The sequence below is a fragment of the Prinia subflava genome, chromosome 1 (genome assembly GCF_021018805.1).
Source record: "Prinia subflava isolate CZ2003 ecotype Zambia chromosome 1, Cam_Psub_1.2, whole genome shotgun sequence".
Lineage (NCBI taxonomy): Eukaryota > Metazoa > Chordata > Aves > Passeriformes > Cisticolidae > Prinia > Prinia subflava.
In genome coordinates, this window is record NC_086247.1 from 116,511,474 (window position 1) to 116,525,301 (window position 13,828).

At 36.4% G+C, this 13,828-nt stretch overlaps 1 protein-coding gene across 1 annotated transcript in view; it reads left to right on the forward strand.

Annotated features, from left to right (window-relative positions):
• The window catches only part of ZNF385D (zinc finger protein 385D), a 427,490-nt gene that overhangs the window by 324,509 nt on the left and 89,153 nt on the right, over positions 1–13,828 (forward strand). The window contains exon 4 of the mRNA XM_063409080.1: positions 4,420–4,530. Within this exon, the coding sequence (XP_063265150.1) occupies positions 4,420–4,530 (111 nt within the window). The remainder of the gene's footprint in view (positions 1–4,419; positions 4,531–13,828) is intronic.

The window sequence follows — 13,828 nt, forward strand, 5'->3', positions numbered from 1 at the left end:
TTGTTTTTTATTGCTTAGGCATATTCTTATGCCTCTGGGATGAGAAGTTGCAGAAAAGAAACTAATAAAAATTATATATATTAAAAATGTCTTAAAATTCAGGAAGACACTGAAATTTCTTTAAATTCGGTGTTTGAATTTCAGCTTCAGCATAAAACAGTTCTTGACACACACATGCATGCACATATGCAAAAACACTTAGAAATTATTTGTGGAAAATATGTAAGATTTACTTTCCAAAGGATCAGATTTCTCTCTATGTTCTGCAGAGAAATATGCAGGATCTTCCTTACACAAATATTTACTGAAAATTTAATGAGATGAAGACTTGGCTACAGAAAATTCTCAAGGATAGCATCTATGGTGATTCTGGGAAAGTGTCCCAGGCAGGTAGGATAAAAAGGGATCTCCTGGATCAACTTCTTGGTGATTTTGTGGTAGGTATTTCCTCCAGTAAAGTTCATGCAACAGCCATTCCTTTCATCTCCAGTCCAAAAAATAAAGAGCATTTTCATACTCTATAGCAAGCACAAGAACAAGGAATACACCTAATGTCATAAGTCTAGCAAGAGTGAATTTAAAACAAACAAAACCAAATTTTTATAGTGATAGGGTCAAAATTAAAAATATCCAGTAAGGGACCGAGTTCTGTCATGCTCTTGGTTTAAGCCTGAATTTTCCTAAAGTATGGTAAGTTCCTGAAGATTTCGGGAAGGGAGTACAGTATTTGATCAAAGAATGTGAATCATATCATCTCGCCACACATTTCAGCTTGAATAATTAAAACACAGACGATGTTGTTGGTGTGTGTGTATTGAAACCAAAAATGAATCAAATTACCTTACATGTTTATCTTCATTGCTCAATCTAACAGTCATCCTGGGGTTTGCAGTAAACCTTGAGCACTGTGCTATCCTTAGACTGACCACATGGAAAAGTGTGACTGGTGCCTGGTGCTGGAGAGTAGAAGGGCAAAAGGTGATGGACAAGTCAAACACCATGCAGCCCTCAGGGAAAACTCTCTTTGTGTTGTAACTTAGAGTGCAAATATGTTGTCAAGAGGAAGTAAAGGGACATCTGGCCAGCCTTGCTCTTCTGCACAGCTTTGACATCTGAACAATAATCTTTACAGAATTGTAAAATAGCATTAGTAATGAGTAAAAAGCAGGTTTTATCAATGTTCATCATGATAACCTTTATTTTGAAAGCGCGTACTACTTACATACGTTGAAACAAAATTTATATGTGCAATTAGTAATGTTCAGTAAGCCTCAAAGTGCTTGGAGATGCTTTAAAGTATCTCTACACTTTCTGATTATCTCAGCTATATGATGTTATTTCCTTCTTTATATTTCCCTGCAATTTCTGCTCTCTATTTTCTGCAATCAGCTAGCTCTATTCCTCTGGCTCACAGCAGGTCTCCTCTCTGTTTTCCAGTATCTATGAGATCTGAGTCCTTATCATGCTGCACCTAAGTAACCTGTTGCCTCTCAGATTTCCTGTATAAAACTTGTGGAGGCTTATCTGATGCTTTCAGATGTTTATTTGGAATTTATGGATTGGTGATGTTCCCAAATGAAATTTCCAGGGAAAAATAATAATGTTAAATATTCCTCAAGCATTCTGTGTCAACTTTATTAGAATCTGGTGCTAAGTTTTTAAGTTTAACTGTGCTTTGCAGTATCAAAGAACAATTCTCCCATCCTTGGAAGTGTTCAAAGCCAGGCTGGATGGGACTTTGAGCAATCTGGTCTGGTGGAATGTGTTCCTGATCATAGCAGGGGCTTGGAAATAGATGATCTATGAGGCACTTTCCAACCCAAACTATTCTTTGGTTCTGTGAACTGGCAGAGAATGGAATATTATTTTGAAGCAGTTTTTCTTAATTAATTTGAAAACTATCCGGAACACTTCTTCATTTAGAGCCACATATACAAATCATCCTATTCATAGTAATGCCATGAAGTTGTATGTAAGTCTATATCTTTCAAAACTCAAAGAGAAAGGTGCCAATGGGTTTCTGTATCAGCAGATGAACAAGAGAAAATCTGTGGCCTTATTAGGAAAGAAACCACACATTTTTTTCCATGAGACCAAATTAAAATTAAGTATAACACAGAGCAACTATTCTACACATTCAGGGTCTTTTTAATTCTAAAAAATATTTTATCTCATTCTCAATATGAAAACGGCAGTTGCCTCAGAAATCCAACCTCATTTAGAGCTAGAATACTCTGAATATAGGTAGATCCAGTTAAAAAAAATTAATTAGTCTTTCCATCTTGTGAACCATGGTAGTACCTTTTATTTAACCCTTGGAGCCTCCTTTGTTGGCTTTCTCAAGTCACTGTGAGATAATGGGCACTTGTGCGATAGTGGGAAAGATGGAAAGATCAGCGTGGTGACACTGAAGGCCATTATCTCACGTTATCTGACAAGTGCCATAACTGAGGAAGTGAACAAGGAAGCACTCTAAAGAATCTCACAGCTGTGGTTAATGTGAAGCCAAACAGTTACATTGGATCAAAGGATGCACAATTTCTTTCTGACTTGTCCATATATCTGAACTTCAGGTTTCCCTGTTTGCTTTAGACCTGCAGTGGCAAAAGGAACAGAATTTCTCCAAACCAGCACAGAATTAGCATCAGTTAAGGCTATGACATGTTTTAGTGTTAAAAATAGCAAGATATAGGTCTGTTGATTCTGCTGGCATAAGAATTCATCTCTCAGTGGAGCAGTCAAAAAAAGAAGAGCTGTTACAATTTACTTACTTTCCTATGTAGTGTTGTCTTTTTTGGTCTGGATAATAGTATTTTTGGATTGTGGGCTTTTTTGAGATCTTGTTACTCAGTAAAATAAGTGCTCCTAGAGCATGGTTTGATCACTGCAGAAAGTCTTACACAACTTGCAGTCATCATTCAGAGCTCGATATACTCTGTCCTTAGTTATCAGTGTTATTTTGGGGTTATGTTGCAGTGGTATCCCTTGTTTCTAGGTGGGAATGGTGTTCTATGATGGTCAGTAGAAAAAATGTATGAGGTGTTTGACATCAAATTGAAGAAGGTGCTCAAACTGAGAATTTTTTCCAGACCGTTTAGCCGTTCTATAAAGCTCTGCTGTCTTCTTTGTTTTCTTTGGGGGGTTTTGTGTGTCTGTGTGTTTAATTTTTTTTTTTTAACCAATCTTATTTTATTTTCAATACGAAATTGTTTAAGGACTTATTTCATATTTGGCACTGAACAGTTGTCAGGTGATGCAAAAATTCAGTAGTGATCCGTTCTGGATTCACTGCAATAGAGGCCATGACTGTCTACTATTACAGCTTTTATGAATAATTGATTACTCTAAGGAGAAGCTCTGATTCTTTATTTATCAAATAACCCTTTGCCAGCAAACTAGAAAATAGTGAACCATGGAGACATGGGCATGGAGAAAGTTGAGGACTTTTTCATCACATACACAGATTGTGCTCTGTGAATACTGGTTATCAGAATTAGTCAAAATATGTGATTTTTTTAATATAATTTAAAGATAAAAAATTCAGTGGCTTAAACAAGTTGCTGCAAAACTATTACCAGATTTTTAAAATATCTGTCAAGTGGTTTTTGTGAAAAAAATTGTGAAATGAGAAGCATTTTGTTCAATGAATTTGGGGAATATGATTTCAACCCTCCAAGTAAAAAAGTCCCTCGAGTAGTATTTTGTGAAATTCTCTGTCAAAATGGTACATTTTTTTTAATAGGGACCCTGACTTGCAGACACTATCAGATCAGTGTTCTGGTAGAAGTTAGCTCAGAATAATCCTTTTCATAAAAATCCAAATTCATCTTTAAAGCAGAGTTTATTCAAAATAGTTTCCTCCAAATGACTGTGAAAATAGTCTTTGGAGGATTTGTATCTTTCGTAAGTTGTGTAGATGTTGTTTCAAGGAAGAGATTCATTTGTTCGTTCATGGAATATTACTATTATTTAATAATACTGAGGTATTGTGTGCTATTCAGAAATTATATGTACATAACATTCACATTTTTATTAATCCTTTTCTTAGTGATTTTATTTAAAATATTCCTGGTTTACTTACTGAGCTAGCTTTTCTCTGATATAAAAATCACAATTTGGTGTTTGGATAGGTAAACCTGTTCAGCATTTACAGTTTATACCTTTCTTCAGTAAAGGGAGATTTGTTCATATAAAATTGAACTGAAGATATGTGTTTCAAGAAAGCTAATGACAGTTTTCTTTGTTTCTTCTGCATAACATCTTTGTATAACTGCATGAAGAAGAAATACTTGTTCTCAAAGAAAAATACTAGTTTTCTGTAGATCATGGTACGGTCTGATGCGGAATCTGAGATTTTAGATAACATAGCATACAGTGGAAGAGCAAAAGCTTTTTATTTTTCTTCTTCTCTCTTCACAGATGGACCCAATTCAAAAAGCTGTAATAAATCATACATTTGGAGTTCCTCTTCCTCATCGAAGAAAGCAAATCATATCATGCAACATTTGCCAGCTGAGATTCAATTCTGATGTAAGTTGATCTTTTTGTATCAGATTAGAAATATGTACTTGTCTTCTAGGATGTGCCATCATTTTTAGAAATTGAACCTAAATGAAATGTTGTGATTTCAGTTTGTCGCTCAGCAGATGAAAAGGCTGTAGGATGTTTCAAATAAACACAATGGCTTGGTAGTGTTAATACACCCAGCCAGATTTTCCCTGCCAATATATCCCTGTCAGCTCATCAACTTCAGTTGTGCTGCACTGATTGTAAATAGGAAAAATTGACTGATCCATTACTGCTAATAACGCTGATGTATTTGCTGGATCCTGATTCTTCTACCAGTCCTTGTGATGTTTGCCTTCAGCTGGCATCCTCTCACTCCTCCAGCAACGAAACAGAACAAGCTGAGCTGGAGATGGTCTCTAATACACCGAGGAAACTTGTCTCCCATAATTACCCAAGGGAGCTGTGCTGTGGTGCTCCTTGGCAAGTAATACCTGTTGTGTCACAGAAAAGCCTCTTAGGTTTTAGCTCTTCTATTTCTTCCTCGGAATCACCGTGGATGGAGACCAAACCTGGCATAGTATAATGTATTTTTTTCTGCTATTCTAGAATCTACAGGAAGTTTCTTCACACGGGCATTGCTACTGGGAACTAATCTTCCCCTGTCTTTAATTCACTATGTAATTTAAATATGGAAGTTATATCTGTCAGAAGAAAAATGTTTTAACTAAGACTGAATTCAAGGCCAAAAGTGTCCACGAGGTTCCTTCCTAACTCTATTCACAGGAAGTGAAATAATTCTTGTGTACTCCTGTTTCTTTAAAGGCAGCTACTTATATACAGTTTGTACTATTTTTAGTTTATTGATTATCAAAGCCATCAGCTTGTTAAAAACTTAAATTAAACCTTGAAGCCTAATTTTAGGGATCTCCCATTTGGGGGTGAAAATATTGTAGTTCTTTTCTTTCCCCTCAGCTTTTTGTCCCTTGGGAATAACTTCAAAAATAGCTCAGTCACAATTTCTGAACGAGTCAGTGTCGCATATTTAATTTTACTGATGACCTGATGACGCCAGGTTATTTAGTTCATTTACTGAATAGACACCTTCTCTTATAACACTGACATAATCCTCAGAGAGTGGTGCAAGGAAGGGCAATACACTCTCTGGAATTGTCATGTCCCTCACAGATAAAAATAGAAGAGTCAAATTAGGCTCTTCCATTTAGAAGCCAGATGCCAAAATTAGGACTATGGATACTGAGTCATTCATGAGGAGGAGATGATGGAGACTTCTGGGCTGCAGTGGATCTTACCAACCAAGCAGCCCAATTTATCACTCCAAATTTTCAGCTTTTTCAGCTTTGTCTCAGGCAAAAGCATGTCACACTGAACCACACAGTATATAGCTGAAAGAGAGATCAAATACTTCAGTGTTACATACCAGTGTGAAACACCTCCTTTCAAAGAGGATATATTATTTGTCTGCAAAAAATCTAGACAAAAGACAAGATTAACTTATCAGGAAAGTTACTTAGTCATTAGCAGTTACATGACTTGGATTGATATGTGAAGTGGAAAATTTTCCAGATGAGAAGATCTAGGCATTTTCCAGAATAAAATGTTTGAAGTAAAAATCCTTCTAGACAGAAACAAACAAAGCATCAGTAGACACTGATACTTTTTACTTAGAGGACTACTCTGCTCCCATACTGCTCCTTTTCAGCTGCTCTTAGAAAGGATTCTGAAGAACAGAGAGGGAGGGAGCAGAGGCCATTTCCAGAGACACCTACAGTGTCCAAAAACCTGATTTTAGAAGACATCTATTAATTTAAGCTGTTCACAGAAAACTCTTGGAAGACTAGCTGGTATTTATCTGTCCTTTCACACCTTCAGGTGTCAGAGGCTTGAACTCAAGTAGCCAACACTGTTCAGAAGGTTGTTTTACTGCTCCCCTTTCTCTAATAGATCAATATTATCTCTACAGAATGGAGAGACCTTCTTGATGAGTATGTTTCATTTTCCACTTTTAATATTCACCTAAGTTTTAAAGCAACCACAATGTTGATTGATGGAGAGATTATGATCTAAAATCCACCCATTGATTAACCTGGAATGGTATCTCTCTCCCTTTTCACTACCACACAGAGGCAATTTGAGGATATCTTTATGATGGTGTCTTCTCATTCCAGTGCTTGTAGTTATTACTGCTGAAAATCACAAAGTGCTGTGCTGAGGTGTTCAAGAAATAATTTGTAGTCAGAGTCTCACTGCAGTTTAGGAATGTTTTTCTGCAATATGAGGGAACTAGACAGAGCTATTTCCTCCATTCCTTAGGTAATTTTGAAATGCCCACCTGTGTTTGAAGCAAAAATATGGTAAACTAAAGATTTATTATTGGGATTCAAAGAAAAAAAATGCTTTGAAGAAAAAGAGATGTTAGCTATCATTTTTTGATAACTCTACTATGAATGGCAAGCACACACATTGTAATTCTTTCTCCTATTATCATGAAAAAGTTTTCATTTACTCAATATTCCTACCTTTCATTTTCATCATATTTTGTTGAACACAATTTAAATCCATAACAGCAATAAATAACTTTTCTGTCTAGGAAGCCAGGCATTGTGTCTATTCTACCAATATGTCTCTATTTTTAGATGCGGGAGATAGGTTTTATCAGAGAGTAATGAATAGAAATTTCATTTGCCTGCTACACAACAATATTATGAAAATGTTTACAATAAAACTGGTCTGTGGGATTTTTCTTTTTTGCATAGAATACACAATTTTCTCCCTTTAGAGATTTCTTTAAGAGCAGCAGAGCTTTTTTTTCTGGTTACATGGTATCAAAATCACATTTTAAAAAGATGAGAAAAGCCAGTACAATGGTCTAAAATTATTTAGCTTCTTTGTAAAGGAGTTATCTATAAATCTTCATGACAGCTGTGTGTTCAGTACTTCTTTTTAAAATAATCTCATACAAGGGAAGGGAGGAATGTGCAAATAACCAAAGCCTCTCCATGCTGAGGAAAAACATTAGAACAGCAAAGGTAGATTTTGTGGAGTCCATTTCAAGCATTTTTTTCCCAGAGAAATCTACATATATCATTTAGACTCACATTGTGCATTCAAACTAGGGTGAAACGTTTAAATATATGCTTAGCTGCAAGTGCCACTTAGATGTTGGCAGCTGCTGAGAGCTATTGCATCAGTAAATGCTTGCTTTGTAGCAAACATTAAATCTGCACCTCTAAGATCTAAAAGTATCTGTAAAATGCAGTCCAGCTGACTTCAGTAGTTCAGGTGCCTGTAGGTAGCTGTAGGAGTAAATTTTCTGCTTATGGCCTGGAAAAAAAGAAAAAAAAAATACTGAATTTTCCTGCCTTGACTATTTGATCTACCTTTGCCCGTGAGATCATTTGATGAAGTTATATGGTTATCAGTGTCTGTCAACAAGGTCAATTTTTTGCAAAGGGATTACCTTTATTTCTCCCTCTCATTTAACGAGATGGCTGAGTGATGACCCAGTTTGCCTTTGAAGAAAGATTCTGATTCTGATGTATTCACAGGACTTGAATTCCATTATGATACACTTTAAAAATATTTCCAATTATAAGAGCCAGAAATTATTGTTTGACTTAAATAGCAACAGTAGTAATATTTCCCTACAAATCAGGGATGCTCATCAGTCCTTATTTGTTGTTTATTTATTTTTCTCCATCTTTATGAAACAAAGGTACCATTGATTTGAAACATTGTTCCACGGTATGAATTTGTCAGGATTCAAAAGGTGGTCTTCCATTAAAACAACATTTTTTGAGGATAAGGATGAAATATAACTCTGCAGTATTTTACTGTGGTTCTAACTTTTGTGGGAAAAGTAGCAGGACCAGAGGACTAATATCCTATTTAGGCTGTGCTTGATATCTAGAACAAAAGATTAATGTATCAACTTGTAAGGGCCTAGGGTATAATGAGGTGATAATAAACAGTCAACATGAATTTGTCAAGAACAAATCATGTCAAATGAATCTAATTTTTTCCTTTGACAGGGTAATTGGGCAAATGGATAATAGGGAATAAATCGACGTGACATTTTTTGGCTTTAACAAGGGTTTATACAGTCCTTTGTGACAGTCCTGTAAAGTAAGTAGGGGAATATGGTCTAGGTGAAATTATTAAAAGTTGGTTGCACAGCAGAATGAGGAGTGAGAGTAGCAGTGATGGTTTCCTGTCAAAACAAAAGGTCACAGCAAGTCAGGATCTGCAAGAGTCTCTTCCATGCTTACTGCTACTCTGATTTTTCATTAGCAATGTTCCTGACAGAGTAGAGTGTACATATGCCAGTTTTGTGGATGACATCTAGATGAAGGGTGGCAGCCTCTTGATGGATGGTGGTAAGTTCCAGATCTTGGTCCAAAATTATCTCCGGTTGGACAAAACAGTCTGGAATTCTGACAAGTGCAGTAAATAAAAGCACGAACTATTGTGCTTAGACTGGAAAAAGTACTAAAATGCACAAGTACTAAAATGAGTAAATGTCAGGCTTAATGGCATTATGAATCATAATCTAAATGTGATGACTAATGAAGAAAAATAAAGAAGAAAAGCTCACCCAACTAATCCTATGTTAATTTTTCCCCCCAAATATGAGATTTATCAATAAGTAGGTATTCCACAGCAAATATTCAAGAGCAGCCCTACTGAGAAGCACTGGGGGTGCTTGTGGATGAGAGGCTGGACATGGCCCAGCAATATGCACCTGCAGCCCAGAAAGCCAAACAAATCTTGGGCTGCATCCAAAGCAGTGTGGGCAGCAGGTCAAGGGAGGGGATTCTCCTCTGCTACCCTCTTGTGAGACCTCATGTCGAGCACTGTGTCCAGCACTGGGATGCTCACAGAAATGACATGGACCTGTTGGAGCACATCCAGAGGAGGAACAGTGGGCTTGAACACCTCTCCTGGGAGGAAAGCTGGGGGAGTTGGAGTTGTTCAGCCTAGAGAAGGGAATGCAGTAGGGATCACTGTGGCCTTTCAGACATTAGGAGAAAGATGGGAACAAACTCTGGGATAAGAGGTAATGCTTTTAAACTGAAGGAGGGTCAAGTAGATCGGACATAAGAAATAAGTTTATTAAAATGAGGGTGATAGAACACTGGAATGGATTTCCAAAGAGGTGGATGCCCATCCCTGGAAATATCCAAGGTCAGGTTGAACTGACCTCTGAGCAACCTGATCTAGTTCAAGATATCCCTGCTTCTTGCAGAGGTGCTGAATTACATGACCTTTAAAAGGTCCCTTTCAACTCAAACTATTCTATGATTCAATAAGTTGAAAGTGGCAATGCCTCTAGGTGAAGAATTATTTATAACAGTGGTCGTCACACCCAACAAAAGCATAATTAGTTGCAGAATTCAGAACACATCCACTAGTATGACAAGATGTGAAAAAAATGCACTCAGCTAGGGAGAGCAGAAAGAGCTGGATAGATTTACAGCAACAAAGACCAGGAAAATGTAGTTGGCTTTCCATATCTGAAAGGGAATTATTAAGAGTTTAGTGACCAAATGATCTTTGTGTTCCTTCTTTTTGATAGATAAATAAATTTGACTAATTCTTCAGATTAATTTAAGAGATTTTTTGTTGGACTGCTTCATGAAACAATTTTTACTGTAATGCTAGTGAAGTTCTGTAAGGAAACATAGGGACAGTTGAGGGGTGCCTGTTGGCAGAGAGTATTCACAAATTAGGCACCTGTTTCTGAGGCTGGACAAGAGATGGTGAATGTCATCCCACACCTGGGAGAGTGATTGTATGACAACTTGCTTGATTAATTTACAAATCTCTCTCTGTGTTTTGGAAGATATAATACAGATTTCCTCATCCATGCCCAGTGACACTCACACCTGGCCTGCGGCCTTTTTTTTGCAAAGAGAGGGGAACTTTAAAATATCGGTCCATTAAGAAACCAGAAAGCCTGGTACAGTTAAATGCTGGAAGTTATTTAGCATTTCACCCCTCTCATTTGAAATCTGTTGTTGGTCAGTTTGCAGAGATATGCTTAAATGGTATCTGAAGCAATCAGTGCTATTTGCCTTATTCACTGTTCTGTTTGTGGATGTAACCACAGGGTCTTATTCTTTGCATGTTTTGTTGTACTTCCAATTATGGGTTAGATTCAGATTTACAATTAAGCTAGACATTTAGAGTCCTGGTTTGGTATAAACCAAATAATTTCTGCTTGAATTTTAGTGCTCAGCTTTTTTAAGCAAAGTCACTTTTGGCAGGTATTATTAGCCATAAATCACTTTGATTGATTGATTGATTGATGGATTGATTGATTCTCTTGGGACATTTTATTTTCTGTCTTTTCAAACCAATGTGCTTGTGTTATATTAATTCATTACCCAGATTCTTTAAGATAAATTCTTCTGTGTAAATATTTACAGATGCCCTTAAAATCAGTATTACTATATGAGGGTACAGTACTGATTGCAGCAGTTGTACCTGAACAAGCATAAAAGTTCATCCAGATTTAACTTATTCATGTATATATATAATCTATATATTTCTGTAACTCTCTGTATACATGCTACTTCTTTCTTATAATATACCATCTTTCCTGTACTATGGAGTTAAAGTAGGGAGAAACAAATTCTGATTCCAATACAGAATTGCACATGCTATTTATTTGAGACAGAAATATGAGTCAGAATGGAAATACACTCAAAGTGGTTATTTTTCCAGAGATGTTGATTTATTATATTCACTGTAAAAAGTAGCAAGTAATCACAGAAGATTATTAGTGTGGAGATTTCTATGGGATATCTGGCATTTGCATCAATACAACATAGAAACAGTAAAGAATTGCTAACAAAGTATTTAATTACTTGATTTTTTGGCATTCCAATAGTCCAATCAAATAGCACTGAATATTTTGCATTTATATTGCATGAAAAATTTTGAAAACAACCTGGTATATCCTCTGCCCAGTATGATGTTCAGTGGAGTCTTTTTTTATAGGCTTAGCCTGCATATTTTAGAAGCATTACCTCCTCTTTCCTAGAGCACAGTTTTAAAGATTGTAATATGAATTGCAGTCAGATCCTGTGCAACTCTGGTCTTTCTACTCTAGATCATTGAAACTTATTTTTAGTATTTTTATTTTCATTTTCAAATATTTATTTTGAAAGAAAATAATCCTTATTTGCTTATATATAACCTTATTCATGTAGAAAATAAGTAACTTAATTTCTAGATTATGAAATCCAGAATAATCTGAATTTAAGAGTAGTAATGAATTTTCACATAACCTCCAGTTTCTTAAAGCATTTCTAAAATGCTTAAGTAGAAAGTATAAATAATTTCCTTTTGTTATATAAAGTATTTTTCCCATAATTTTCACTTTCTGTACAGTACTTTTATGAATATATACAAGCTAGAAGAAGAAATTATTCATATCTGACAAAGTACTTTGTTTGGCTTTGAAGTATTTTTGACGTTTGAACTCCAGAGTACTTTTGGATTACTTTTGGTGTTGGACTGAGTCCTCTGACTGATATCATAAGGTTGTGACTATTTCTTTGCCTCTTAAGCATTGGCAGCAATCTAAATATTCTGCATGGCCTTCAGCAACTGCAGTGGGTGTTCTCTGTGTGGTGTGCAAGCTGTGGACTTTTCTAGACAAACTCACTACACAAACTCTTGATAATCCTTGTCCTTATCTCCTCTCTTTGAATGAAAGTCTAGAAAATCTGTTTTGCCCTAAAACATGGAGCAGCCTGGGGGTATCAGGCCCATGGGGACATTGCCAGAAGTCAAGAAGGCAGTAGGAAAGAAGATTTTAAGTGACTGAACTTTAAGAAAGAACATTCTTAATGGTTTCTTAGGCAGTTGCTGGTGGGAAGAGATGGAGGGCCTTGGTGCCCACTGTATTCATGTTACAAGACTTACACTTTCCTCTCAAAATTCACTCTTAAGCCTCATTCAGCAGTTGTAGTAGAAGAGGGAGTGTCTAAACAAAGCACTGGACACAGGCTCTCAAGGGAATTGGTTGAGTCACCATCCTTCAAGGTAAAGACAGATAGAAGTTGTACTTAGGGACTTGGCAGTGCTGGGTTAACAGTTGGACTTGACAATCATAAAGGTCTTTTCTAATCTAAATTATTCTATATGTCCAGAAGAAAGGAAAATCTAATGCTTTCAGCTATCTGGTCCCTGAAGAAGCAGGGTTGAGGAGAATTGTCTAATATCTATGTCTGCTGAATATCAGAGTCACTGTAGCAACAGAAAAATTAGAACATTGAGCTGATCATCAGGTGTTGCTGTGTAGGACTGAGGTTATGTCAAACAAACTTTTTTTTATTTTCATTTGGCAGCTCTTGCTTCCTACCTCTGTTCATCCTATTACCTAATTTCATTTTCAAAGCTCTCACTTATTTTGATAAAACAAGTCAATTGTGCAGAAGGTTTGACATCTCTTTTAAATTACTGGAGTTTGACAGAAATGGTATGTGAATAGGCAATTGCTCTCTCTGATAGTCCTGTTTATAAATTGAAAAAGATTAATGACCAGTATTCTGACTGTGGAATATGAAGACAAATTAGTTTAAAAGGTTTCTGCTTGTGGCACTGAAGAGAAAGGTTGCAGTATTTGCCCTTTGGGGGCCAACTTTTAACTTTGGGTGGGCGTGGATCTGAGAACTGCAAAGAGCTGAAGGAAAGGCAGAGGTGACAGCAGTTAATAAGCCAGAAAGTCTGAAATAAAAGCAACCTCCCTCCACATGTCTGTGTGTTACTGCCAGAAATTTCCTTTTCGCAGAAATTATTAAATTAAGATATAAAAATGTATCAGAAAACATGATACTGGGAGGCAGCATGCAGGCCTAAATGGTCCCATAGGTCCAAGATCTTCCAAAATCTGCTTTCAGAGGATCATTTGTTGCTCTCTGAGATGTCTTCCAGGCACATTGCAAATGTGTTTCCAGTTGTTTTAATTGATTTGCTCCTGTAACTACATTCTTTGGGTTAAAACAGAAAGATTTTGTGCCTGGAGGAGGATGGAGGAATATGTGAATGGAATTCAAATGCTAAAGTTGGTCAGGTAGAGGCTAAGCAGAGCTTCTTTGAACTTTTTGGCTGGAACTGTGGGAAAAAAGACAATGGTTAGAATTTTTTTAACTGTACATTGAAAAATATCATTTTATTCATGAGGGAATTGGTATAGACAGGAGAAAAGATAGTATAAAAGAGGGGAAAGGAAGTCTCTCTTCCAGGTCTGTATTGTGACATTTGTGGAAAAATCTGCCTTTTCAAGCTGCAA